This window comes from Melanerpes formicivorus, unplaced genomic scaffold (genome assembly GCF_026170545.1).
Source record: "Melanerpes formicivorus ecotype bairdi unplaced genomic scaffold, bMelFor1.0.p_v2 SCAF_33, whole genome shotgun sequence".
Classification (NCBI taxonomy): Eukaryota; Metazoa; Chordata; class Aves; order Piciformes; family Picidae; genus Melanerpes; species Melanerpes formicivorus.
Window position 1 is genome coordinate 944,756 of NW_027142385.1, and position 21,135 is coordinate 965,890.

The 21,135-nt window shown below is 51.3% G+C and overlaps 1 protein-coding gene across 1 annotated transcript in view; it reads right to left on the bottom strand.

Annotated features, from left to right (window-relative positions):
- Nucleotides 1–958: 958 nt before the first annotated feature.
- ASTN2 (astrotactin 2) overlaps nucleotides 959–21,135 on the bottom strand; it is a 438,091-nt gene continuing 417,914 nt past the window's right edge. The window contains exons 21-23 of the mRNA XM_068155636.1: nucleotides 12,505–12,605; nucleotides 9,794–9,977; nucleotides 959–1,900 (exon numbers count right to left, since the gene is read on the bottom strand). Of these exons, the coding sequence (XP_068011737.1) occupies nucleotides 1,663–1,900; nucleotides 9,794–9,977; nucleotides 12,505–12,605 (523 nt within the window). The 3' untranslated portion in view covers nucleotides 959–1,662. The remainder of the gene's footprint in view (nucleotides 1,901–9,793; nucleotides 9,978–12,504; nucleotides 12,606–21,135) is intronic.

The following is a 21,135-nucleotide window of genomic DNA, read 5'->3' on the forward strand; positions in this document are numbered from 1 at the left end:
GACGCAGTGGCCATAGCCCAGATCCCTCCGCATCACCATCCTCTTTGTCCATCAGGAAAAGGGGTTTAGCTTCCAAACTAAGACCTCAGGCAGTCTGCCTGCTCTGTCAAGACAAACGTTTCTGTGAATTCCAACAGGATTTTGAGCAGTTATGGGAGGCCTGCCCATTGTGCAACATCAGTGTTGCACAAGACAAATGAGGAGACATCACCAAAGCGGGGTGGGGGGGTGGATAAAAAAGAGCAGTTTGGGAGAAATTATCAGAATTATTTGAGTAGGTGCAATTCAGGCAAACAGGTTTAGCTCAAGAAGGAAAAGGTCTCTGGCTGAACTTCTTCCACATCAAATCCTGCACCTTTGTTTGGTTTCAAAACATTTTGAGACTCACCTCCTGCTTGTTTGCTTTTAAGTTAAAGGGTTAAATAACCTGCAAAACTAAACAAAACTATTTGCTCTGGGCTGACTAAGCTGATTCATTCAGCCCACACTGCTCCCTTTTCCCTCTCCAGGTTTGTTGTTTTGCTTTTAAAAGAAAAAGCAAAAGCTCTGAGCTGATCTGATTTTTTGGGTTTTTTTCCCCCCCTCTCACCCATCCACACTTTTTGGTTTGGCTACCAGGCTGTGAAGTCCATTTCCCAGAGGGATTCTGGGCTATCCAGAGCCACGCCTGGCAGTAAAAGAAACCAGCTTCTCCATGTCTTTTAGCCCCTGGCTTCCTTCTTGGGCTTTCCCATGCACTTCCAACTCCCACTGGGGAGGAAGAAGACCCTGTGCACAGAAGCTGCACTTTCCCCTTCTCTCTGCATTTCCATGGGCTCAGCACCAGTTTCCAGCTCACCTCAGCCACATCCCAGCACAGGGACAGCTGTTGACGACGCCTTCTCCAGTCCTCATCCTTATGAATGGCCAAGCAGCGGTGAGAAGGTGTCAGGAAGAACCACCAAGGAGGCAGCCAAGATGGACTTAATATGAATCTTTAATGCACAGAACAAGCTGCCGGGAGCCTTGCGCAGGCAGGCTGCGCGGAGCCGGCCCCTGGGCTGGCAGCGGCACCAAAGCTCAGCCTGCCTGCAGCGTCCTGGCACCTGCCCGGCAGCCCCCTCCGGGGCCATCGTGGGCAGCTCGCTGTCACAGGCCACCCATACCACCTCCTCCTGGTGTCCTCGGCCACCACAGCAGCGGGGCCCCTCACCCCACAGCTCCTGCCTAGCAGCAGGACAGTCAGGGAGGGGGTCACCCTATGCCCAGCAGCCCCCCTCTGCCTGGCCCTGGCCTTGAGTGGGCATCTCCTCGTCCCAGGGTTTAGGAGTGTGTAGTCCAGGAAATCCAGTAAGAAAAGATTAAAAAGGAGAGGCTTTGATGCTGAGTCAAATTAGAGGATTTCTTCTTCTTCTTCTTTTTTTTTTTTTTTTCTTTTTTTTCTTTCCTCTTGAAAAATTAAAAAAAAAAAAAAAAGAAAGGAAAAGACTGTGAAGTCCACCTTGCTGTTGTCTCATTTCTCTGCCATCTGCGTGAGAAAGTCCTGATTGGCCTCGCTGTCCCCTTCCACCCCCTCTCACCACCACCACCCAACCCCAAACCCCACCAGCCACTCAGCTCATCACGAGTCCTCGACTCCTTGGAGTTCCTTTGCCTCCCACAGCTCCAGGCCTGCTCCTTCCCTCACCGCCCCTTGGACTCCCCGTAGGTGTTGCGCAGCATGGAGACCATCTTCTCCTCGCACGTTACTTTGGTGTCCTTTAGGATGCTGTACCAGACCATGCCGGGCGGCCGCACCTCCTCGCTGCGGCAGAACAAGTAGGGCATGGTCTCGGTGCGGCTCTGGATGTAGGCACTGCGGAGCAGGGTGGAGCAGTGGCTGCTGACCTTCTCCAGCCTCCTCAGGATCAGGTGTGCCTTCCTGGATGGAACAGAGAGAAAGAGAATAGGGTGGGCAATGCTAAGAGGAGATCAGGAGCCAGGACTTCTGAGTTCCACCACCAGCTCAGCCTTAGAATCATAGAATCATAGAATCAACAAGGTTGGAAAAGACCTCAAAGATCATCAAGTCCAACCTGTCACCCAAGACCTCCTGACTACTAGACCATGGCACCAAGTGCCACGTCCAGTCCCCTCTTGAACACCTCCAGGGAGGGCGACTCCACTTGTGGTAAGAACAAGCTGCCATGGGAAGTGGTGGAGTCACCATCCCTGCAGGTGTTCAAAAATCACGTAAGCATGGCATTCTGGGACATGGTTTAAGTGGGCATGGTGGTGTTGGGTTGACAGTTGGACTTGGTGATCTTAGAGGTCTTTTGCAATCTTAATGATTTGGTGATTCTGAGAAGGGATGAGAACCATTGCCCAAGACACTGTCTTTCCCATTTCAAGTGGAGAGAAGTTCTGTTTTGCCCCAAAGTTCTGAGGGCATCTACTGTTTCACAGCACCAGGTCAGCAGGTCTGATCCATCAGTGCAGCTTTGGAGCCCAGAAGACACTGTCAACCCCTAGCTAGATGGTCACCTGGCAGAATCAAGTGCATGTGCTGGCCCCTACGCATCCTGGTGAGATCCTCAGCACCTGATTGCTCCCAGCTGATGAGCCCAACCCATCCTTTGCTGTTTCCCCAAGTCTTCAGGTATCTCCTATTTCACAGCACCAGGTCAACAGGCCTGGAGGTTACTCAGGTCTGACCCATGGGAGCAGCTTGGGTGCCCTGGGGACACTGTCTGCCCTTGGCTAGATGGTCACCACCATGTGCTCCTCAGACACCCAGCACATTACTGCTCCCAACTGCTGAGCCCAGCCCTCCTTTTCCTGTTTTCCCTTGTCTGCAGGAGGCAAATGGCCCAGAAGGACTGACACTAGAAGAGCAAGGAATAAAAGCACAACACATTAAGACAAAACAAAATAAACGCGCTAGAAACCAAGAATCCCCTCGTGGGAGTCTGCAAAGTGCTAAATCAAACAAAGGGAGGGGAAGAGGGTTTACTGCAGAGGGCCGAAAGTCTTAAGATCAGAGATTATTTCCTCTCCCTCTGGTGCCACAGGAAAGCTCTGGATTTGGGGCTGGGGGATTTGACAGTTCCTGCAGGAATGTAAATTCCCGCGCATGACAGGGCCGGGGCCGCGCCGTCAGTCAGCAAGGCATAAACATGGGGATTACTTGATTATGAAAGCTGAGCGGTGATCCAGCCTGGGCTGGGAGCTCCAGCCACAGGCACCCAGGCATGAGACAGTGGGCATGGGCTGCTCAGAGTCACCCCAGCACCAGGGCAGAGGGCAGAGATGATGGCAGGAGGCAAAAGAGCATCCTGGCATCCCCAGCAGGCTACAGACCTCTCCCTCTGGAGTGGGAAGATTGGATGAAAGGCTGTAGGAAACCACTGCTCCTCCAAGGCTGCATGTGGAGAACTACTCTGCTCCTCCCCAGGGTGATGGTGTTCCAGGGGAAGGGAAGAGCACAGGGAGATGTCCCTTCTTGGGCAACACCACATGGCACCCATGTATTGATTTAATGTATAGCAACAAGGCTGACTTGGCAGTTAGAGCCTCGTTAGCTATAAGCACACAAATACAATAACGATGGCATGGGCTGAGCTGTGCCCAGCTCTGACAGAAAGCCTCTGCTCACACCACTCTCCATAGCAGCCACCTGACCTTCTCCAGCATCTGGTGCTCCCACTGCACGTCCAGACCTGACATGCTGCCAAGAGCAGGTCCTTCACTGCCGGATGCCTGCTGCTAAGGAGTTATGAAATTGTCTGATGGCAGGAGATGCTTTCAGTGGAGACTGATTGATTGAAGCTCAGCTCAGCAGCAAATCAAAGTCTGCAGTGACTGTCACTGCAGTTAATAAACTTCAGCAAATCAAAGTCACTAGTGCTGGAAGGGACCAAAAGGCATCATCTGTGCTGTTTCCTTGCTGGGACCAACCTGTCTTGATGAATATCTGTCTAACCTGTCCTTAGAGCCAGCAGCTGGCAATCCTTCACTGGGAGGATCACCCATCCTAAGGCAGGGAAATCATTTCTTAGTATCTGTGCTGATCCTCCTTTTGTTGTTCAGGGAAGGCTGAGCACGCACAAGGCCCACAATCAGCTCACAGGTCAAACTCTAATGTGAGCTGACAGTGCTCAGGAGCAGAACATCCAGGCAGCACATCCCCTCCAAAAGGGGCAGCTATCATCTCTCTGAGGGCATAGCTCCATGGTCACTCTTCTTTATTGTAAATCATCTCTCTTGCCAGAAGGGGGTATTGGACCTTCCCCAGCCCATCTGCTTCTGCTTGTGCAGGTGTCTGTGGACCTGGGGGAGTTGCCCAACCAAAGGGCAACCAAGCAACCCATGGATTTCCCCCCGATTGCCTCCCACTGCAGCTCACCACAAGGCATTTCCTGGGCATAGCAAGAGGGGAGCGACAATGATGGGCCATGGCCAGCCCTTAAGGCAAGCTTTAGTGGTGACTAATCAGGACTTGGCCCTAACACCACAAGGAGCAGACTCCCAAGCATGCACCTACGTGTCTGCTGACCAAGCTCTTCTCCTCCTCTCATCCCTTCTCACCACTTCACCTTTCTCCTACCTTCCACAGCTTTCTTCACCCGTCTCACACTTCTATCCCATACAATCACAACCTGCCTTTGCCTCCATTTCCTTCGGCCTTCTTTACCTTCCCATTTTCATTATTTGCTCCACCCTATTTCCACGATCTTCTGGATTTTGCTGAAAATCACCACGTTGTCCTCCCTTTCTCAGGTACATACTCAGGTCTCTTATCCAAGCAAACATTCCTGTGTGAGGAGCAGCTCAAGGATGGCAAGAAGACCAGGAGCCAAATCACCCAGACCATGCAGTGGAGGTGGTGCTCCTTGTGGTCTCCACACACCTCCTGTTGTACTCTGTGCAGCTGGCCCAAAGAAAGAGCCAATGTTTATGGGTGGGATGCAGCACATGATGGCTTGGCCCTACAAGGCTGCTGCAAACACACTGCACTGTGGGCAAGGAGGAGATGGGGTGATAGGGATGCAAGGAGTCTGGCCCCTTGCTTTTGGTGTCAAAGCCCCACTTTTGATGGGCTTCACCACCTTGAGCTAGGTATTTTAGAGGGGTAATGAAGTCATGTGGAAATATTAGATGCAGCTTTTTGCTGTCAGCTGGTCTCTCTTAAAAAAAAAAAGGAGAAAGAGAGACAGAGGGGGGGAGGGGAGGGGTGAAAAAGGGAGCGAGGCTTTCTGGTGGAGGCTGGGCAATAAATTACAGGAGCAGCTCTTGGGCTGCCAATTTAACACCATAAATCAAGCCCTGGGTATTACCCAAGCGCTCCCCGTGGAGGGCTGTTGGGTCAGAGCGACCACCTTTTCAAATACTGGAAATGAAACCTTCCTAAATGCTGACCAGCCCCATCCCTGCCAGCAGAGGGAATTTATTGCCTTATTAAAGGGCAGGAATTGGGAGAGGAGGGCGCGGGAGCAAGCGGGGCGGGGAGTCAGTCTCATGCCTGCCTGCGGCCAGACTCCAAGCATTCAGCACCCAAAGGGATGAAGCAACCACCTTCTCCCTCACCCCACAGCCCAGAGAGGGGAGTGCCCCGTGTTGGCATGAGCCAGTGGTGCCCTCCCACCTGCCACGTGCTCAGTGCAGGGGCTGTTGTTTTAAGTTGGCGCCAGACGGAGACTGATTCTGGTCTCCACTTATGTGATGGATTTAGGAGGTCACAGCCACAGCCATAAATGATGGAGAGGGGGATTTAAAAACAGCGATGGCTCTCTGAAGCTGTTTCCCTCTGTGGTACCTCATGGTGTACTGGGGGAGAGGGAGGGGGAGGAGGACGGGTGTCTGCTGCTGGGGCACTTTCCAAGGGCTCCTGCCCATTGCAGAGGAGAGTAATGCAGCGATTGCAGAGGGGACAAGTCACCAAGGTCTCTGGTTGCCAGCCACAGGTCTGCCAGGATGTGCAGAAGAGCAGGAGACACATTACCTCCTGCTCTGCCCAGCCCTGGGGGATGCTCCCATAGGGACATATGACTGCCAGCTGCTCAGGGAACAGCGATCACTCACCTTGATGGCTGGTGTGGGATGAAAACATAGCCAGAGCCAGCAAAACCCAGCCCTATCTCACCTAGGAGGAAGATACTGAAAGAGAATGAACCAGAGTGAGGAAGTAAAGAAGACATGATACCTGGGCTGGAGGGAAGGACGAGACTCCCAGGACTGCTGCAGGGAGAGGGTGGCTGCCTGGCTGCCGTGCTCCCATATGGGCTGATTTTGTCATAAATTCCAATTTTTCCACTCTACTGAGAACTGACCTGGGTCTGCCAGACCCTTGTGTGGAAGGACAATGAGTCCAGGACTTGATGGCCTCTTATCACAGCATCCCATCAGTACATTGCATTCTCCCTCGGTACCAGAAGGCAGCTGCTCTGGAGATGAGCTGAGTCTCTTCTGGCTGTCCCAGCTGCCTGCCTGGGGGACCTGCTCCAGCAAAGGAGAGGCTGCAAGCCCTAGGCTGATGATGCCACATCCTGACCCCGTTGTTGCTGGCAGGCAGAAGCAGGGCCATGGAAGGAAGATTTAAACTTAATTATTTGCCCCTCCTTTTCCTAGAAGCCAGGTCCTGTTTGCAGTGGTCATTAAGAATTGTCCTGAAAACACAGTAAGAGAAAAGAATGGAGAAATCTCCCCATGGCCATGTCAGGAAGCACTCTGGCTGCACAGATCCAAGGTCTGAACACACAGTAGCATTAAACCTTCACTGGTTTAGACAGATTCTTCTGTTTTGTTGGAACAAACTAACTCTGTGAGATTCACTTGGTGTCTGTAAGAGGAACGAGGGGAGCAGGAAAGGGGCTGTTTGTTGTTGCTAAAGGAAACCAGCAGGATGAGGCAAGCCAGGTGCCAAGATGCTGCTGACCACAGAAAGTCCTGGTTTAGGGCCACCTATGAGCTAAGTTTTTTAATGTCTCCTTAATGTAAACGGTCTGGTTGGGACATCTGGCTGTCAGTGTGTCTTCTCACAAGCAGCTGTTTGCAGTAACCTGTGGCTTTCATGGAAACTGGGCTCACGAGGACTCCAGGGTGATGTATTTATTACACGGAGGCAATCAACTTCCCTCTTGTCGCTCAGTTTTATGAGAGAACATTTACTGGGAAGCTGAGGCTCATCTGATAAACATTTCAAGGTACGAAAATGAATGTCCCCCTGGGAAGGAGAACAGTCTGTCAATTAAAATCGTGTTAGGAGATGGCCTCCCCTGGCAAACCCTCAGTCGCCTCCCGCGACGGCAGTGCCTCCGCTCCTCTCCAAGCAGACTGAGACGCGAGGCTGGACGACAGAGCTCCGCTCTTGTCAAGAGCCTGGCACCGGCTGCCGTGGAGTTTATGGATGTTTCCCCTTGGCTGACAGTCACATTTTTCTCAAGCACAGAACAGGAGCGTAGCAGTGCTGCTGGGAGCTCATCTGGCTCGGGGAGGAAGAAGACAGACAGCAGCCGAATCGACCACTGACTCCAGAGGTAGCTTGGGATGGAGTCGGGCAGCACGGACGAGTTAAATGTCACCTTGCCAACCTCCTGGCTTGATGCTGGTATCAGGTTAGACAGCATCCTTCAGTAAGTGTGCTGGATCTCAAGTAACGGGGGAATAAGGATGTGTAAGAAGAGGCTGATGGTTCCCACAGATTTAGAGAGAGGAGCAACTGAAAAGGACAAACAAGTCTGCAGTGTCACCAGAGAAAGAAGGCAGTGGGAAGGGTAAGAATGGCTTTGTGCCAGAGGCTAATGAACTACCAAAGGCACTATGACTAAGGTCATCTCTGGAGGAGGGCAAGCCCTGGGCCAGCTTGGATTTATGTCCAAGAGAGATGTAAACTCTTGTGAGGAGCTGTCATCCTGGTATTATGGACAGATCCTCAGCCACATCCAACAAGCAGATAGGATCTGGGAGGGAGAGATGGAAAATCTTTTCCAGTTATTCATGGACTGCAGGACCCCATTCCTTCATCTTTCTCTACTCCAGCTTCTCAAAGAACAACAGGTTGGATAAGGACACTGGATGAACTACATCTCCAAAAGCTTCAAAGCAGGTCAAGGTTATTTGAATCCTGTAAGGGTCTCAAGATCTCTAAAGGAATATGGCTACTTCTGAGCATTTCTTGCTGTGTGTTTCCCAAGGGGCTAGTGACACTCTGGCCTGTGCTGGGACACTGCCAGGATGCTGCCAGCCCTTGGATGCATTGTAGTTCATTGTGATCTGGGGGTTTGCAGGTGCAGTCTCTCTGGAGAGGCTGCTCTTTATATTCCCAGAACCAGTTCTCTCCCAGCCCTCTTCAGGAGATGAAATGTACAGTAAAGAGAAAATATTTCTACCATAAAGCTGCGTGGAGGTAACAGATGAGGTCCTGTGAGCTTGGTGGTATCCTTGCATGGTGGCAGGGGCACCACAGGGCTAAAATTTAGGAGGACCTTTGTAGTGCCCACATCAGCTAGCTGAATTATTCTTTTGGGAGAAAGGGAAGGTGGAAAAGGGAATTTGGGAAATATTTACAGTTTGTATGGCAACCATATACCACTGTGAGAATAAATACATGCCAAGTGACATAGATCAATAAAGAAATAGAAGGCAATGTCCACAAAACATGCTGTTTAGAAAAGCCAAGTTTACTGCACCTGGATTGCTCAGCTCTTGACTCCTCTGATGACATCACATTGCCAAGATACAGACAAACCTAACCTGTTCACCAGCACCTCAGCTCTGCCCTTCCAGGGCTTCAGAGCTGGGTGTGAATAACACCTCTGCAGCAGGGTGTCTGTAGCGCTACACACATCCCTGATCACATGAGGAGGCAGCAGGTGCCCAATGCCACACCCGGGGTGAGCGGTTGTCTCTGACTGTCCACAGGCAATGTGTGGAGGAAGCTAGTCAGAATTTAGGATGGCAGAACAGATCTGTCCTGGGTGCAGAATCCATCCCACTATGCAGGGGGCAGTCTTGGAAGTCACATCATGTTCCTTGACAGCAACGGGCTCCTCTCAGGAGGGGTTCTCTGCTCCTCATTACCTGGCTCTCTGGCATCTCAAGCACTGCAATACAGGGATGCACTTGCCCTGTATTCCTCAGACACCTCCAAGGTTTACAGCTGTCTGTACTGCAGCTCTTGACACATAATGCTTGTCATTGAGCACACCACTCAACACATACTCACTTGCTGCATTTTTGCTTCTTCCCCTCAGTCACCCTTCCCAGTCATCCACCCTCTCATTAACCAGGGCATCTCTGGCCCATAAGGCAGCTATGGTCTCATCTACCATGGCTCTGCAGCTGAAAAGGATCTGAGTTGGTCCCAGTTTATACTCTGTCCCAGGCCTAATTTACACCTCTCATTAACCAGGGCATCTCTGGACCATAAGGCAGCTATGGTCTCATCTACCATGGCTCTGCAGCCGAAGAGGATCTGAGTTGGTCCCAGTTTGTACTCTGTCCCAGGCCTAATTTACACCTTTTGCCCCCCATCCCTTAGCTTTTCCAACAACTGGAATATCACCTGCCTGCTTCAGGTTGGTTGCTAGATGTTCCACAAACATTCATCCAAAGACTACTCAGCTGCTAGATGAAAGCAGCCAGCTGCTTATGGAAACATTCACCCAAAGACTGAGTGGGACCTGGTTGTCCTAAGGGATTGCAGCTCAGATTGGTGACAACCAGGAGACCTCCCACAGCTATGAGTAGAAGGCCATGAGGGTCACAACTACAGTGGTCAAGCACAGAGATGCTTCAGGTGGTGGGGCAGGGGAGGACACAGGGAAGGAACAGGTACCTTGGCCCCAGCTCATCCTCACTGCGCCAGACAAAGTCTCCAAACTTCTCATAGTGGGAGTTGTAGTGGTGCTGGACTCGGAAGAGCATGGAAGCAGAGACCTCCATCAGTGTGTTGTAGGCTGTCTGCTGCTCCTTCCCACTGGTGTAGCCGTTGTAGAGGTTGTAGATTTTGTCAGCTATCTCTGGAATGGACCAGGGGCATGGGGTTAAAGAACAGACAGAAAGTGCTAACACAGGAGAAGTGAAGCCTTGGCAGGGCTGGCAAGAGAGGTGGGCACTGGGGATGGCTGCCAGCCTCCTGGGGCTGCTTGCAGCAGGGTTTAGTGACCCAAGGAGCATTTAGTACTTCCTCAGGTGAATCCTGCACAGTGTGTCCTGCATGAGCAGCTGCCAGCACAGGTAGACACAGCCTTATCCTCCCAGGTAGGGCAGGCAATCTCTTCCCTCATTCACCAAAGCAAAAGCAACTGCAGAGCTCTGATGCTCTGGGTAGGGAGGATGAGGCAGTGCTGAGAAGGGTTGGTGGGTTTGAACTAAAAGAGTCAGATTTAGACTACAGAGAAGGAAGAAATGTTTTACACTGAAAGTGGTAAAACACTGTCCCAGGTTGCCCAGAGAAATGGGAGATGCTCCATTCCTGGAACCATTCCAGGTCAGGTCATCTGGGGCTCTGAGCAGCCTGCTGTAGTTGAAGATGTCCCTGCTCACTGCAGAGATGGACCAGCTAACTTTAAGGGTCCCTTCCAACTCAAATCATTCTATGGTTCTATGGAGAACAAGATGGTACCTTGGCCAGAAATACAGTAGCACATCATCATACAACTACCTGAAGGGAGGCTGCAGCCAGGTGGGGTTTGGTCTCTTTTCCTGGGCAGCCAGCACCAGAACAAGAGGACACAGTCTCAAGCTGTGCCAGGGGAGGTTTGGGCTGCATGTTAGGAAGAAGTTCTTCATAGAAAGAGAGATTGGCCATTGGAATGTGCTGCCCAGGGAGGTGGTGGAGTCACCATCACTGGAGGTGTTTAGGAAGAGACTGGATGGGGTGCTTGGTGCCATGGTTTAGTTGATCAGATGGTGTTGGGTGATAGGTTGGACTCGATGATCTCAAAGGTCTTTTCCAACCTGGTTAATTCTATTCTATTCTATTCTATTCTATTCTATTCTATTCTATTCTATTCTATTCTATTCTATTCTATTCTATTCTATCATTGTGCCTCTCTGCTAGAGCAGCTCAGATGCACTAGACACAAGGGTGCACTCTGTGCTGTAGGAAAGGATCTCTTTATGGAAATGAAAAATGCACAAAATTCAATTTCCTTCCTTTTATTTAGTCTCCTGTTTGCTCATTTTTTTTCCCCCTGGGAATGCTTATCAATAAGACAGAACAAAGCATTAATCACAACTTTCCTTTGTATGCTTTTCAAAATAGAAAGTAAACAAGCAAGGGAAGAGGCAACTTGGAGGTGGAGGAATCAAAAGCAGCCAGGTGCTCTGGGTATAAGAAAAATGGGAATGGTTTCAAAACTGGAAAATGCAAATGTGCAAAAGGGGATGGACTTTTATCCATGCTGCTGTTTCACACCTGAACCTGCTGCTACCAGCAAGCTTTTAAACACCCAGAGCCAGCAGTGTAGAATCAGAGAATTGTTTTGGCTGGAAAAACCCTCTAAGATCATCCAGTCCAACCATCAGTCTAACACCACCATGGCCATTAAACCATGTCCCAAAGTGCCATGGCCACACATTTCTTGCACACCTTCAGGGATGGTGACTCCACCACCTCCCTGGGCAGCCTGTTCCAATCCCTGACCACTCTTTCAGAAAAGAAATTTTTCCCAATCTCCAACCTAAACCTCCCCTGGCACAATTTCAGGCCATTTAGTCTTGTTCTATCATCTGATAATAGGAAGAAGAGAGCAACCCCCACCTCACTCCAATCACCTTTCAGGGAGTTGTAGAGAGCAATGAGGTCTCCTCTCATGCTCCTCTTCTCCAGACTGAACAACCCAGGGTCCCTCAGCTGCTCCTCACCAGCCCTGTTCTCCAGACCCTACACCAGCTTTATTACCTTTGTCTAGACACACTCCAGCACCTCAGTGTCCTTCCTTGAGTGAGAGGCCTAAAACTGGACACAGCATTCGAGTTGTGGCCTCACCATTGCCCAGTACAGGAGCACAATCACTTCCCTGTTCGTGCTGGCCACACTATTCCTCATTCAGGCCAGGATGCTGTTGGCCTTCTTGGGCACCTGAACACATTGCTGCCTCACATTCAGCTGGCTGTTGATCAGCACCCACAGGTCCTTTTCTGATAGGCAGCTTTCCAGCCACTCTGCCCCAAGCATCCCACACTGCTCACTGCCCTGGCCTAGCAAGGGCTGCCTCTCTCACACTTTTCCCAAGGGAAAAGATGTCAAATATGTGTCAGCACCTCCTGTGGCTGTGAGTGGGGAAGGATGCCATGGTGCTGCACAGCACAGGACCACAAAGCCACCAGCTGCCCAGCCAAGAGGACTTTGCCACTGGACACTCTTGGAATTTGACATCTCTCCTCAGCTGAAAGTCCCTGTGCCCACGGGTGAATTTACAGGAGCCTTCAGACTGGGAAAGGAGGGACTGGAGGGGTTTGCAGGAGTACAATTAATAGAGGAAAAGCAAAATCAGCAAGGGAAATGTTCTGTGATGGAAAATGAGGTGCCTGGACACTGACCTTCTGCCTTGCTGTCGTCTACCAGCGGGCAGGCTGTCCTCAGGGTGACTGTGCTCAGCTCTGAGTGTCTCCCTCGCGTATCCACTGCGTAGAGGGTAAATCTGGAAGGCAGGAAGGAAAAGCAAAGCATGTCTTTATCACTGAGTCCCACACCACCAGGTTGTTATGGGAACTGGCCTGCAGCAGAGAAAGGAACAACGGGGTCCAGGCTCCCATCAGCCAATGTTGGCACCTCGAGGAGTCTTGGGATGATTTCAGGATTGTACCAAGAGACCACCCAGGGAAAAGAACACAGGTCAGAGGCAGAGGCCACCCTGTCCCCATGCAGCATCTGCAGAGCTGCAGTTCCTCTCCCTATGCCACCTCTGGGAGCCCTGTGGGGCTGCAGCCGGTAGCTGCCTGACCAGGAAAGGATGCAGACATCTCTGGGTGCTTTGCCATGCTCTGATGCAAACACTCTAATGCTGCGGCATTTGCAAGCCGGGCTCCTCTCTGGTGCTCCTGAGAGCAGAGCAGGGATTCCTGCTGTGAGCAGGCTCTGTGCTGACAAGTGACAGCTCGTACACGTCCTGCAAATGGCCCTTGAGGTTGTTTGCTCCCTCATTTCCCCACCAGGGTGGGGCTGGTAAGCGGCTGGGAATGGTAATGTCACACTTGAAGCTAATGGAGAGCATCTGACAGTAAACCACGGGCTTTGTGCTGGATGGAGCACTGAACAAGCAGGCTGTGGCCGCATGGGACAGCCCGGGATGCTGACCCCAGGGCCCTGCTCAGGATATCAAAGCTCCAAATTGAGAATGCTCCTTGGCAGCAGGGGGCTGATCTCCTGTCCACTCTCCCAAAAGGCATCAGCTCACATTTGTTCACTCTGAGCCTCACGTAGAAACTTGAGCTGGCTTTGACAAAGTGCAGAAGCTGGCTTGAACCCCTCAGGGGTCTGAGATGCCTGGTGGTGGGGTGCCCAGGTCCCAAGAAATAACACAGCCCTGCTCCTTCTCTTGAGGCAAACCCAAGCAACTCTTGTGAGTGCAAAGAGTTCCATAAAAGCAGCTGAAGCTTAAATGGGATTGAGACCCTGAGGAACGTTTACTTAAGGAATGCTCCTAACTTCTTAGCATCCTTTACAGGGACAGAAGCAATCCCTCCCTTTTCCTTGCCCCACACCCAAGCTCCCCCAGCCCTCCTCTCTCTTCCAGCTGATAAGAGCTGACTTTGCACGGTAGCAATTCCCAGCACAGGGCATTTTCTCTCTCAGCAATTAGCATCAGTTCCTGAACAATGCCTGCTGTCTGAAGGGATGCCAGCAGACTGCCAAGGAACCCACTTGTGTGCAGGGCCAACACCCATGCTCACGAAGCTGGGGCATGCAGGGGATGCACACACTGAGCTCACCCAAGGAGCTGCTATTTAATTTCTTGGCATGACATCATTTTCCTTAATTTACAAGGAACACTGCTCAGAGTGGGAGCATCTCAGGAAGGACATCCACACTGTGCAGCTTCGCAAGTACCACACACAGGCTGCTTCAGGGCTTTGCAGCCCCTCCTGGTGGTGCCACCACTCCTCCTCCTCCCTTCAATAGATAAGGGGTTCAAAGTGAGTATGGAATCTCAGAATCCCAGCATGGTGGGGTTGGAAAGGACCTCTGGAGATCATCTGGTCCAACCCCCCAAGCAGGGTCACCCACAGCAGCTTGCCCAGGATCACAGTGATCTCTCTAGAGAAGAAGACTCCACAACCTCTCTGGGAAGCCTACTCTAGGGCTCCAGCACCCTCACACCAAAGAATTTTCCCCTCCTGTTCAGATGGAACCTCCTGGGTTCCAGTTTGTGCCCATTACTCCTTGTCCTGTCACTGGGCACCACTGAAAAGAGTCTAGCTCCATGCTTTTGCTCCACCCTTTAGCTATTGATCAGCATTGAGAAGATTCCTTCTCATGCTACTCTTCTTCAGACTAAACAGCCCCAGGGCTCTCAGCCTCTCCTCCTCACAGAGATGTTCCAGGCTCCTCAGCATTTTTGTAGCTGGACTCTCTCCAGCAGTTCCCTGTGTCTGTTGAACTGGGGAGCCCAGAATTGGACACAACACTCCAGATGTGTCCTCATTAGGGCAGAGTAGTTGGGGAGGAGAACCTTCCTTGACCTTCTGGCCCCACTACTCCTAATTTCAAGACACCACTGGCATTCCTGTCCGTGAGGGCACATTGCTGGCTCATGGTTAACCTGCTGTCCACAAGCACTCCCAGGTCCTTCTCCCCAGAACTAAGGAGCCTCCTGCTGTGGGCAGGTAAGTTTTGTCTCTCTGCAGCTTAGTGGCATGAATGCCCCTCTTTCCATATTGAGGAGGCAACAGCAACAGGCCCACCCAGTGCTGGGTGTTCCCCAGAAGAACTCTGCAGTGGAAGAACTGGGCAGAGACCCCATGCTGCTGCCCATTCTGGTGCTCAGCAGCAGGCAGTGCTCCTCTTGCTCATCAGCAGAAGCACAACAAGCAGTAAGAGGGATCAACAAGCATGTTACTGCTGCGAGCTGTCTCCATCCCCACCCTGGGGTCACTTGCCTAGCCACAGCAGCTGTGTTGTTGTGTTTGCTTTTTGAAGAGGGTGAGCACAGCTAATGCATAACCTCTGCTCTGCCCACAGAGCTCAGTCAGTGAGGCTCCATTAGCTCCGAGGCAATCAGTGCCAAGTACTTTCCTTGAAAAACATCAGACTTTAATCAAAACACCATTGTAATATCGGGCAATTAGCACCCACATCACCTATTCCATCACCAGTGGGGTGAGGAGGAAGCATCTCTGCTTGGCAGGGTGTAAAGCACATCCACCCCTTTGGGTGATGCTACAGACCTGCCTGAGCCCTTTGACTGCACTTTGACCCTCTCCCAGCACACGCAGAAGCAAAGTCACTCAGCTGCCAAGAGCAAGAGCATCTGTACTGGTCAGGCCTAGGTTAAAAAACATATATCAACAAACAAGCCTTCACTTCATCCTTTTGTCAGATGACATAAAAAACCCAAACCCAACCAACCAAACCCCAACAACAACAACAACAACAAACCCCCAAACCAACTAACCAACCAAAACCAAAACCCCCAAACAAACCCAAACCCTTCCCCCTCCAAAAAAAAAGCCCACAAGCAAAGAAAGAAACCACATGAATAAAAGGAAATGGAAACACATCAGAGTGGGGGGAGAAAACCAATAATAATTGCTTCCCCCCACCTGGAAGCAGCCCTCTTTCAGGAGCCTTAGAGGGAAGCTTTTAATTCCCATTCAGTCTGAGTGAGATGTTTTTGGAATCAGCACTCAGCTCTGGTGGAAGCTGGCAGCCCCAGCAGTCCTCAGCCTGCTGCACCTCTTCATCTCCTTCCAGTGAGCAAGCTCAGAGGGTTTGAGCATTAATTAGAGTACAAAAGATCACCCTGAAGCCCAGCAGTATTAATAGCTCTGTTTTATCGATGGTAAACAGAGACACACGGGGTGAAGCATCGTGCCCCAGAGAGGCTCAGTGACATGAAGGACTTGGACACGTGGGAGATGATGGTTTCCAATCTTGTTCTCACCCCACTTGACCACTCAGCCTCTCTGCAGCAAAACACTTTCATGGCCAGCTAATGGCGCTGCATGGGGTGCTGGGCTGTGTTGTTTTCTTTTATTCCTGGAAATGGACAATTAGGAGAAGGGACTGCAGAAATCTGCAGCTCAGTGGAAACCTGGCATTAACAGGTGGGTCTGGCTTGCTGCATCTAGGAGAAGTGAGGAGGCACCAGTAGGGATGGGACCGGCCTGGGACACATGACGGCAGCTGGTGGGAGGAGAGGGACCACCACTGCATGGGAGGGATGGAGATGTCTGCTCAGCAAATCAGGGGAGAACCAAAGGGAGCATGACTGAGGCAGGGAGCTCCACAAAGAATGTGTGGGCTGCAGCTCAGCTCTGCAATACTATGTGGAGATCCTCCTCCTACATCTACATACAGCATTCTGGGCCAAGGACCAAACCAGGCGGCAGTACCCCTGCCACTGTCCCCCTGCCACTGTCCCCCTGCCAGTGATGGAGCTGCCCCTGCTGATGCCAGCCATGATAACTTTTAAGAAGCAAAAAAGGCCAAAGAGTGGTTCTGAGCATTTTGCCCAAGTCATAGAAGCTCTGGAGTAAAGCCTAAACTTCCCCTGGCACAGCTTGAGACTGTGTCCCCTTGTTCTGCCAGTGGTTGCCTGGGAGAAGAGGCCAACCCCACCTGGCTACAACCTCCCTTCAGGTAGTTGTAGACAGCAAGAAGGTCTCCTCTGAGTCTCTTCTGCAGGCTAAGCAACCCCAGCTCCCTCAGCCTCTCCTCACAGGGCTGTGCTCCAGACCTCTCCCCAGCCTCGTTGCCCTTCGCTGGACATGTTCAAGTGTCTCAATATCCTTGAATTGAGGGGCCCAGAACTGGACACAGGACTCAAGGTGTGGCCTAACCAGTGCTGAGCACAGGGCACAATGACCTCCCTGCTCCTGCTGGCCACACTATTCTTGATGCAGTCCAGGATGCCCTTGGCCTTCTTGGCCACCTGGGCACACTGCTGGCTCATGTTCAGGCAGCTGTCAATCAGCACCCCCAGGTCCCTTTCTGTTTGGCAGCTCTCCAGCCACTCCAACCCCAGCCTGTAGTGCTGGATGGATCACCAGGCTCAAGATGCTTCTTGGGGGAAGGAAGAGAAAGCGGAGCTGGGGGTGTGTGTGTGTGTGTGTGTGTGTGCGTGTGTGTGTGTGTGTGTGTGTGTTAAAGCCTCAGGTCCTGGAATCCAGTGAGTGTGGAAGGTTGTCAAATAGTGAATAATAGCAATAATAATAATAATAATAATAATAATAATAATAATAATAATAATAATAATAATAATAATAATATTATTATTATTATTATTATTATTATTATTATTATAGACCAATATGTTTTTTATCCTTTCTCAATGCAGGGAAGACCAACAAAAAAAGAACCCAAACACAAAATACTAAAGGCACAAAGCCACAAGGCTGAACCCCCCAGAACATGTTGTTTATTTATAGACAAGAACGTCAGCTCGTGTGTTTTTAACTCCCTCTCACGATGCTCATGATGTTTGAGTGCTTTACTCATGATCCTTATTTGTGGGAAGGGAGATAAGGACTCCTGTATCTGACCTTCCTTAGCTTTCTTTATATCCTACAGAGATACCACAGGCATTTCCGTGCTGTCCTGTGTGCTGCTCTTCTTGAAGCCTTTGGGCTTGTGCAGCTGCTCAATTAGATGTTGAGCCACAAATGGTCTCCCTCAGCTGCAGAGAAAAGGCTCTGATAAGCACCCCAATAAGCACTCCTGAAGCTGCCAAAGACCCAGCTGGATGTGTTCCTGTGTGATCTGGCATAGGTGATCCTGCTCTGGTATAGGTGATCCTGCTCTGGCAGGGGGGTTGGACTGGATTGTCTTTCAAGGTCACTTCCAACCCCTAACATTCTGTGATTCTGTAAGCAGGTGCCTACAGGTAGCTGGCTGCATCCCAAACCCATTGTTACCACATGAACGGGGCCAGGGCAGAGGTGTAGCTCCAGAGTGGAACACCACGCAGAAATACGGTGTCACAAAATCATGGAATGATAGGGGTTGGAAAGGACCTCTGGAGATCATCAAGTCAGTCCCCCCTGCCTGAGCAGGTTCACCTAAGGATGGTGTCCAGGTGGGTTTTGCATTACTCCAGAGATGGAGACTCCACCACCTCTCTGGACAGCCCATTCCAGGGCTCTACTTCCCTCAAAGTGAAGAAGTTCCTCCTCATGTTTAGATGGAGCTTCCTATGTCCAAGTTTGTGCTTGTTACCTCTTGTCCTGACACTGAGCACCACTGACAGAAGTGGTGCAATCACAAGATGCTCTTGCTGGTGGGACTTGGCTTGATCTTGGCTGATAAGCCTGGGCTTGATGCCTTGCTCCTGCAGCCACCAGGACGGTAGGTCCAGGAGCTCAGCACCAGGCAGACCTGTCCCAGTGTCACACCATAGATTGTCTCTCCCCTGCCAGCGTGAGTACCACCACCCATGATGCTGAGCAGGAATGCACAAATCCTGACCTGGCTGAGGTCACATCACTTTGGTGTTATGTGCACGTCCTGCCATCAGCCTCTGATTGGTCACAGCTTATCCGTGCTTTCTACACAGCCTGGGGGCTCGGAGCTCGCACGCAACCAGCACGGTGCCGCTGAGGCTGGCCCAGCCTGCTGACACTCACACATCACACCCCTGCTCTGCCAGCCCTGCTCGCCTCTTGCTCCAGCTGAAAACAATCTGGAGGCCTTCATTTAAAAGCCCTCAGTGGACCAGCTCTTGGCAATCCCTGCCTCCTCGCTCCCCGCTGATCTCAGCACCAAGGACTCAGGGCCAGCAAGGCTCCGGCACGTGCGGACGGAGCAGCCAGGAGCGGTGCCATGGACATGGGTGGGTGTGAACATGCCGCTTGCGCCCAGTGCTGTGCACACCCTTGTGCTCGGGGGACCCATGAGGAAATGCTGTCCTCTCCCAGTCCTCTAGCACCTTCAGCTCCCAGACAGCAAGATGAAGGGTGGGCTGGCTGGAGCATGGAGGTGGGGAGGCTGAGAGAGTGTTCATCTTGGTACTCAGAGCAGAGCATCAGTGTGGTGACAGCAACAGACCTTCACCTCAGCACCTCCTGTCTGCTAAAAACATCAATAAATGTACACAAACTGTTTCCCTGGAAGACTGCTATTGCAAGGAGCACAGGAGTGCTGCAGGGTAGAGTAGAGCCACATGACATGGGGTGTGCATGGTCCACAGGGCCACTGGGCACTTGTCCACCTCTGTCCCCCCCATCATGGGCTTGTACAACTCCTGCCGAGCCTCCCACCCACTTCCATTGATGGCCACGGAGCAGGAGGAGGGCTTGCCTGCCAGCAGCAATCTGGGCAAGCTTGAAAAGGGGTGGGTGTGTTTAGCAGAAGCCTTCCTAATCCAGACACCATTGTAATTTAAAAAGAAATCATATCAAATCAAAAGCAGCCGGTCCACACGAGCCACAGGAATGCAGCTGAGCTTACTGGGGACTCTGTGATCTGAAATAATTAATAAAGGTAAATGACAACAACCCTCCCTACCAGTCTCTGAGGCAAATATCAAGCAGACAATGAGCAGGGAGTGGTTTTTGGAAAGAGAGAGCTTCTTGGATTGTTTGTTGTGCCCTCACTTCAGGCTGATTGCTCATGCCATGCCCGTGCCCATAGTGCCAGAGCCTGAGGTGGGCTGGAATCCTAGCATGGGACTGACCATGCAGCATCCTTTCAGAGACCCTGCTGGAGGCTTTGGGATTAAACTGGACATTAGGAAAAACTTTCTTCCCCAAAAGGGTTGACAATCCCTGGAACAGGCTGCCCAGGGCAGTGGTGGAGTCCCCATCCTTGGAGAGGTTTCAAAGCTGCGGAGATGCGGTGCTGAGGGACGTGGTTTAGTGGTGACCTGGCAGTGCTGGGTTAATGGTTGGACTCAATGACCTTAAATGTCTCTTCCAACCAAAACAATTCAATGATTCTATGATTGTTGCTAAGCTTCACAGGGCAGTGGACATCCTCATGCCATCTCCCTGGGGCTGGCACTGTCACAAGAATTACAGCAATCAAATGCTCCTGCTAGGGCATCTGAAGCCTGGCAGGAATGCGGGGCAGGGGTTGTGCCGTGACCTCTGGCTACAATTGTGGTGGAAGAGAAGTTTTTGAGAGGCTTGGTGCCTGCTGCAGCTGAGGAGAGACCCTGAGAGAGGTGACACCAACCTGCTACCACTACCCAGTGAATTGCTGCTCATGTATCATACCTCTTCTGCAAAAGGACCAACATCTTCTGTTTTGCACTGCCATCTGTTTTCCTGCAGAGCTTACACTGAAATAAGTGAACAGTGGAAAGTGCCATATTGAAACAAAACATCTCTTAGCTCTCCTCACAGTTCTGCCACCCAAGAAATTGCTTTTTATAACAAGGTTTCTCTTAACCATCTGTGACAATGATCTTGCTGCCATCAGTGGGATGAAGGAACAGGTTAGCAGCAATACTTGTGCCCCAGCCCCATCGAGTACTTGAGGCTGTCAAGGAACACTTCTCACAGTTCACATCTTTTATTCTAGGACAACAAATGCTGTGAGACTAATCATTATCCTTCAACAAATGCCTCCCAATAATACCAGACCACAGTTGTCAGATGGAGCAGTCTGTTGCCTCTTGCAAGGGTCTAAATCAGTGCCCATCAAACACTCCTGCCAGGAGGCAGAGCACAGGCTGATCTTCAGCATCAGAAGCTGCTTGTTCAAGGAGACCTCTGGGAAAAGGCAGAGACCTGGATTTCTGAGACAGTGAGGGCAGGTAGAGCATATGTGGGGCTGGGGACAGGCTTGCACAGCCATGGGTTAATCTCAGCTCTGTGGCTACCCTGGGAAAGTCACCCAGTTAACTGTACTGCAAGGTTACTCTGAATTGCAGCTGATGCCACATCCATGCCCCAAACCACTGACTTGAAAGCGTGGTGCTTCTCACAGGAGCTGCCAGGAAGGAGGGCAGGACCACTTAATGCTACTGTAGCACAGGAGTGCATGCTGTATACATGGAAGCTTGGGGCCCA